The sequence below is a fragment of the Hydra viridissima genome, unplaced genomic scaffold, assembly GCF_058129835.1.
Source record: "Hydra viridissima isolate aposymbiotic clone 2 unplaced genomic scaffold, HvirCarnegie_v1 scaffold_2, whole genome shotgun sequence".
Lineage (NCBI taxonomy): Eukaryota > Metazoa > Cnidaria > Hydrozoa > Anthoathecata > Hydridae > Hydra > Hydra viridissima.
The window spans coordinates 26,022,240-26,029,924 of record NW_028324301.1 but is presented as its reverse complement, the minus strand read 5'-3'; the positions used below and the strand labels follow the sequence as shown (position 1 = coordinate 26,029,924).

General features: G+C 38.9%; 1 protein-coding gene across 1 annotated transcript; it reads left to right on the top strand.

Moving 5' to 3' along the window:
• Positions 1–559: 559 nt before the first annotated feature.
• Positions 560–6,954, top strand: LOC149892630 (uncharacterized). The gene is made up of 3 exons (XM_090078146.1): positions 560–631; positions 4,282–6,168; positions 6,947–6,954. Exons 2-3 carry the CDS (start codon positions 4,311–4,313, stop codon positions 6,952–6,954), a joined length of 1,866 nt encoding a protein of 621 aa, XP_089934272.1. The 5' UTR covers positions 560–631; positions 4,282–4,310.
• The last annotated feature ends 731 nt before the right edge of the window (positions 6,955–7,685 follow it).

The following is a 7,685-nucleotide window of genomic DNA, read 5'->3' as shown; positions in this document are numbered from 1 at the left end:
CCAGAAACAAACCAAAATAAAAAAAAAACAAAAACAAAAATGGACATCTTTAGAACGCTTAAATTTTATAAAATATTTTCCTCTGCGTTTTTAACCAGCTAAACTGTCGTAAAGTTTTTTCGGTGCAGTTCATTTAAAAAACTTAGTTTTCAACTTTTAAACGTTTTAGACTTCTCGTTTAAGGCAGTCGAAAGAAATGAGTCGACTTGCTCTCTCTCTCCCTTTTCGGTTTTGTTTTTGTTTACTTGTTTTTGTTTTTTCTTCGTTTGCCTTCGTTTGCCTTTGTTTGCCTTTGTTTGCTTTTGGAAAAGTTGTCGCCATGCGAGACTTAGTTTTTTTTTGGCTCAATTTGTGATTAAGTGAAGTTCTAGTCTTGAAAGTGTGCAAAGTGTGGGCCAATCTGGTGGCTGGAGTGATGACACGTGAATGCTGGAAATTCCAGACTTTGAGCGGATTCAGCGTACATAGAAAGAAAATGTAACATTCACGTGGGTCTCTCCTAAGCTTGCCATTGGTCGGTCTGCTGGCCTTAAGTACCCCCCCCCCCCCCCTCAACGTCACGTTTGCTCAACTTTCTCGGTCTTTGGCGCCCAAAGAAAGCTCGAGGAAGGATAAAAATGGCGAGGTTTCGGTACTGCGTTTTCTGTTTTTCCTATTTGTTTTTGTTTGTTTGTTTGTTTCGTTTGTTTGTTTATTTATTTAATCGTTTTTTTGTTTGTTTCGTTCGTTTGTTTGTTTGTTTCGTTTGCTTCGTTTGTTTTGTGATGTTTTGTTTTCCCTTCTTGATGGCACAAAACAGAAGCAAACAAGACTTTCGGTTATATTCGGTTATATTCGGTTCAATAAAAGTTTGTTGGTTTCTGCACAACAACAACAACAACAACAAAAGTCCCTCTGTCCCTCAAAAGCAGTTTCTCCTCTGTCCTAAAGAAGAGCCTCTTTGTAATCGATCTTGTCTGAATGCAGCTCTCCTTTTGCCTACAGGTTTTTATTCCAACCCTTTTGTTGTTGTTAGTGCCATGTTGTTGTTATTGTTATACTCTGTAAAAGCAGTTGTTGCTGTTGTACTTGTTTGTTGTTTCTAAAGACACTGTTGTTGCTGCTGTTAGCGCTGTTAGTAATCACCCACTTGGCTTGTATTTTTGTTTCTTGTTTTTGTTTTTTGTTTTATTTATAAACACTCTCTGAGTAAGTGATGCTGTTGCTGTTGTTGTTGTTACAGTTGCAATGAGTGTTTGTTAATGTTCCCCCACTTGGCTTGTTTATAATCTATTTTATTTTATCAACACTCTCTGAGTCAGTGATGGTGTTGCTGTTGCTGTTGTCGTTATTATGCTTGCAATGGGAGTTGTTACTGTTCACCCACTTTGCTTGTTTTGTTTTTGTTTCTTTATTTTATCAACACCCTTTGAGCCAGTGATGCTGTTGCTGTTGTTGTTGTTATAGTTGCAATGAGTGTTGTTAATGTTCACCCACTTTGCTTGTGTTTTTGTTTTTGTTTATCAACACCCTTTGTGTCAGTGATGCTGTTGCTGTTGTTCTTATTACAGTTGCAATGAGTGTTTGTTAATGTTCACCAACTTGGCTTGTTTATAATCTATTTTGTTTTATCAACACTCTCTGAGTCAGTGATGCTGATGCTGTTGTTGTTATTGTGCTTGCAATAAGTGTTGTTAATGTTCACCCACTTTGCTTGTTTTGTTTGTGCTTTTGTTTTTCTTTATCAACACCCTTTGAGTCACTGATGCTGTTGCTGTTGGTGTTATTATAGTTGCAATGAGTGTTAATGTTCACCCACTTTGCTTGCTTTATTTGTTTGTTGCTTTTTACACCCTGCGAGTTAGTGATGCTGTTGCTGCTTTTGTCATTTTACTTGTATTTATAGTTGTTACTGTTCAGCCACTTTGCTTGTTTTTTAATCTGTTTTATTTTATCACCACACTCTGAGTCAGTGATGATGTTGCTGATGCTGTTGTTGTTATTTTACTTGCAATGATAGCTGTTACTGTTCAGCCACTTTGCTTGTTTTGTTTGTTTGTTTGTTTGTTTTTTTTATCAATATCCTCTGAGCAAGTGATGCTGTTGCTGTTGTTGTTGTTATAGTTGCAATGAGTGTTTGTTAATGTTCACAAACTTGGCATGTTTATAATCTATTTTATTTTATCAACACTCTCTGAGTCAGTGATGCTGATGCTGTTGTTGTTATTATGCTTGCAATAAGTGTTGTTAATGTTCACCCACTCTGCTTGTTTTGTTTGTGCCTTTGTTTTTGTTTATCAACACCCTTTGAGTCACTGATGCTGTTGCTGTTGGTGTTATTATAGTTGCAATGAGTGTTAATGTTCACCCACTTTGCTTGCTTTGTTTGTTTGTTGCTTTTTTTTTTATCAACACCCTGCGAGTTAGTGATGCTGTTGCTGCTTTTGTCATTTTACTTGTATTTATAGTTGTTACTGTTCAGCCACTTTGCTTGTTTTTTAATCTGTTTTATTTTATCACCACTCTCTGAGTCAGTGATGATGTTGCTGATGCTGTTGTTGTTATTTTACTTGCAATGATAGCTGTTACTGTTCAGCCACTTTGCTTGTTTTGTTTGTTTGTTTGTTTGTTTTTTTTATCAATATCCTCTGAGCAAGTGATGCTGTTGCTGTTGTTGTTGTTTTAGTTGCAATGAGTGTTTGTTAATGTTCCCCCACTTGGCTTGTACTTCTGTTTTCTGTTTTGTTTTGTTTTTGTTTTTTTTGTTGTTTTTTTTCTCAACACTCTCTGAGTAAGTGATGCTGTTGCTGTAGTCGTTGTTATAGTTGCAATGAGTGTTTGTTAATGTTCACAAACTTGGCATGTTTATAATCTATTTTATTTTATCAACACTCTCTGAGTCAGAGATGCTGATGCTGTTGTTGTTATTATGCTTGCAATAAGTGTTGTTAATGTTCCCCCACTCTGCTTGTTTTGTTTGTGCCTTTGTTTTTGTTTATCAACACCCTTTGAGTCACTGATGCTGTTGCTGTTGGTGTTATTATAGTTGCAATGAGTGTTAATGTTCACCCACTTTGCTTGCTTTGTTTGTTTGTTGCTTTTTTTTTTTTCAACACCCTGCGAGTTAGTGATGCTGTTGCTGCTTTTGTCATTTTACTTGTATTTATAGTTGTTACTGTTTAGCCACTTTGCTTGTTTTTTAATCTGTTTTATTTTATCACCACTCTCTGAGTCAGTGATGATGTTGCTGATGCTGTTGTTGTTATTTTACTTGCAATGATAGCTGTTACTGTTCAGCCACTTTGCTTGTTTTTTTTTGTTTTTGTTTTGTTTGTTTGTTTGTTTGTTTTTTTATATATCCTCTGAGTTAGTGATGCTGTTGCTGATGCTGTTGTTGTTATTATGCTTTCAATGAGAGCTGTTACTGTTCACCCACTTTGTTTGTTTATAATCTGTTTTATTTTATCAACACTCTCTGAGTCAGTGATGCTGATGCTGATGCTGTTGTTGTTATTATGCTTGCAGTGAGAGTTGTTACTGTTCACCCACTTTGCTTGCTTATTGTCTATTTTATTTTGTCAACACTCTCTGAGTCAGTGATGCTGATGCTGATGCTGTTGTTGTTATTATGCTTGCAATGAGAGTTGTTACTGTTCACCCAATTTGCTTGTTTTGTTTTTTTATTTGTTTTTTTGTTTGTTTTTGTTTTGCTTGTTTTTTTTTATCAATACCCTCTGAGTCAGTGATGCTGTTGCTGTTGTTGTTGTTGTTATAGTTGCAATGAGTGTTTGTTAATGTTCCCCCACTTGGCTTGTACTTTTGTTTTCTTTTTTGTTATGTCAACACTCTCTGAGTCAGTGATGCTGATGCTGTTGTTATTATGCTTGCAATGAGAGTTGTTACTGTTGTAGTTATGTCTGTCATTTGTCCTTGTTAGCAAGTTCTATTTGCCCTCTCTTGCCTTTTTTCAACACAGTTTCTTTCTTTGAGTCATATGGTTGCGAGATCCTCTCAAACTCCATCTCTTTATTTATTTGTTTCTTTTCTTTTTCTTTTTTTTTTTCTCATTCTCCTTCTCATAATAGCAATCACTGCTGCCACCATGCATGTAATGCTAGTTGCTCTCATTCTTTTTCATTTGCTAGTGGAAACTTTGTTTCTTCTTGTTGCTCTCTTTTCTTTCTTTTTTTCTCTTTTGCAGAGGATTCGAAAAAACACAGCTCTTCCCTGCAGTTGTAAACATTCCAGGATTGGATGCAGGCAGAAGAAAAAAACTCTCACTGACTGGTTTCCTTTTTTTAGCAAAAACCGTTGCAAACAAACACCTGAACATGTCTTCTTCACAAGAAAACAACTCTGTTGTTGCTTCTTCTCCAAACTCTAAAGCAAAAAAAAAGAAAAGAAAGCAGTCACAAGAACAGAGAGACTTAAAGCTCAAAAACAAAGTCAGGGCCGCATTAGTTGCAGCGTGTGGCTCCGTAAACAGGGTTGTACCTTTCTATGGTACCAAGAAGAGGTACGCTGTTAGCTGTCCGATGCCTTTGTGCAAACATTCGTCCACAAGCATTAAAAGACACTTGACTAAAAAAGATCATTCTTGGACTTTGGATGAAGCTTCCATCTTTTACTCTGCAATGGTCAGGAAGTTTCAGCATGCTCGTCTCGAACGCAAGTCCGGCTGTCCAAAACCTTACCCCTGTTTGCAATGTTGGAAGTATTACGACCGACTGGACATACACTTGAAAGAGACTCATTTCTACGATTCCAAGATGATCAAACAAAAGATTGCAGAGGCAAAGCGATACGACAACGAGAAGCTCTATGTCCCTCAATTTATTCGACCTGCCTTCTTTGGTATTAAGCCAGTAGCTGAACAAGCGTCTGCATCAGGCTCTGCATCCTCTGCTCCTGGGCCTTCCTCCTCTTTTTCTTCTCCGGTTCTTTCCTCTGATCCTCTTTTAAGCTTGCCCTCACCAGTTGCTGGTTCGTCCGAGGCTCCTTCTGCAAACCAATGCACCTCTGTAGAAAACAAAGAGCTGAACACCGAATCCGTCCTTGACTCTGATTTCGATTCCTTAGAGCACTTGGTTTCCAGCTCCTATGTCTTGACCGAAGAAAAGAGACTCTTGTTTCAGCTGGACAAAGATGCTTTTCACTTTTATTACCAGTCAGCAGATGAGCTCTTCAGAGACTTTGAAAAGTGGCTTGTGGTAGCCAACAACAACACTTGGTCACAAGCAAAGATCTACAAAAATGCAGTTGTGGAAATATTGACTTGTTGTGACAGCACGTTGACGCTGCACCCAAACGCCCTCACCAATTCCAATGTTTTGGAGGATAGATACTTCTCCTTGCACTTTAAGAAAATTCAGCTCAATTCCAAGCTGAGTGAACTTGACCAAACAAAAGCCATGTCTTGTCACACGTTGTACAACCGCCTCGTCTCCCTTTGTCTCCTGTTTCGTTTCAGTGAAGCCAGAAACGTCTATTTCGGACTTTCTCATGAGGCCATCCGACGTTTGCGCTGCAAGGTGGATGAGTTGCGAAAAGTGCTGAGGCCCTTTCGTTCTTTGAGGAGGAGCCTTGTGAAAAGAAGAAAAAGCATCAACATCATCAATGTCAGTTTGCTGACCGAATATGGCAAGTCTGCATACGTAAGAGACTTAGTGGAATCGATTAGAAAGGCGTCTCTTCCGCTGACTAGAGACAATGCTGTGTCTCTACGAAACCATCTTCTGCTCTCTGTCACTGTAATTAACAGTTTAAGAAAATCTAACATTGCTCTTTTAAACATTAGAGACTACATGGCTGCTGAGAAGAGTGAGTGTGGATATTGCATTGTGCAAGAGCGCTACAAAACAGCATACAAGTACGGAGCCAAAAACATTCTAGTGCCGAACGACTTGAAAGTGTTGATCGATATTTATTTGCTGAGATACAGAGACCTTCTTGTCAACGACTCTCACTACATGGCTGCAGACACCAAGACTGTTTTGGAGTTGAGCGACTGCTACAGGCCCCTTTTTCCTTCGGTGAGAGCCAACAAAGACGAAGGTGTGACACTAGGTGCAACTAGAGTGCCTGTTTACCAGATGGGTTCCTCTGCTATCACCTCTAGCCTGACGTCCTGCTTCAGAAAAAGCCAAGTAAACATTCCCATGAAGCGTCTTACTCCCACTTGCATTCGCGGTTCGATAGCCACTTACTTTGCCAACAACAGCAAAGAAGATCGCGAGCGGTTTGCTACACTCTACATGAAGCACAGCAGACACACAATGGATAGCTTTTATGTGTCCCAGTGGAACGCTGCAGAGGAGTTGCGCTTTGCCCTGGGCATCGGACAGTCCTTCGGAGTCATAGAGTCTTTGACTGTTGAAAAGTCTGAGAGACCACCAAAGGAGGAGAAGGATGTGATGGACTGGCTCCGAACTAATGCAGAGGAGTCGGTTTTCATGATGTTGAGGACATTTTTGAGGAAGATTCAGACTCCGGTTCTGACTCTGAAGAATGTGCTGCTACTTTCGGTTGTACCACAGTGGTTCCATTTTCTCCAGCTGTAGAAAACAATGCTCCTTTAGAGGACAGCAACGAACATGTTGTAGATTTCTTGTGTGAACCTAGCTCAACTCCTGTTTCGTCTGTTCCTTCTGAACAAACAATCGCTGGTCCAGTTCTTGAACTATCCTCTGCTCTTGCACAACTAGTTCCTAATGAACAAGCTGTTTGTATGGATGTAGATCAGACTCTAGCTGTTCCTGTTGGCACAGCTTGTTCTCCTCTTGCATTAACATTATTTCCTGATGAACCGGATTTTATTGAACACCATGCACAACTTTCTCCAGTTTACTTTAGTGAGCAAGTGGTTGCCAAACCTGTTTCTGCTGCTCCTGCTCAACAAGTTGCTTTCAGTCCTTCAAAAGAGGTCTTTTCTGTTCTGCTGGAAACAGTGTCTAATGTTGCTTCACAGCAAGATAATCTTATGGCTGTCACACGTGTTTTCCATGCTCCTCCTGAAGCTGCTCTTCTTGAACCTGCTCTTCTTGAACCTGCTCTTCTTGAACCTGCTCATAAGCAAGTGGTTGCCAAACCTGTTCATGTTGCTCCTTCTCTGCAAGTTGTTTTTAATCCTTCAAAAGAGGTCTTTTCTGTTCCTCTGGCTCCTAATCTTGTTGCTCGTCAGCAAACGATGGCCAAACCCAGTTTGTTTCTTTCAGCTGTTCCAGTCCAACAGGCTGGTACTGTTCTTGAAAAACAGCCCTCACCTGGTGCTGTTCAATCTGTTGGTAGTCTATTTAGCCAAAGTCTTGCTTGTACATCCAGAGGTAAATTCTTTTTGATTTTTGATTTTTATGCAAATCTCAACACGCTTTCAAAAAATAAAAATGCCCAAATTAACTCCTTGCCCTATTGTTATTGTTAAAGCTGTAAAAAAAAAAAAAAAAAGAAAAACAATAAAAAAAACAAAAAAAAAAACAAAAAAAACAACACAGAAGTGTGTATGTATTTGTTGCAGGACTAATTCTGTGATTGCTTAAATGTTTACACAAGTGAATGATACTAAAACTGATTATGTTTTAGAAGTAAAAGATCCAAGAAGAAAAAAAATCAAGTTGGAAATGCCATCTTTTACTCAAGAACACATCGGTAATGTAAAACCTAATTTATACAAACATATATAAACACAAACCTCTTCTTGCACAATTTCA

Excerpts from the sequence above, each read along its gene's own strand:
- LOC149892630 (XM_090078146.1), top strand. The coding sequence starts at position 4,311 with ATGTCTTCTTCACAAGAAAACAACTCTGTTGTTGCTTCTTCTCCAAAC.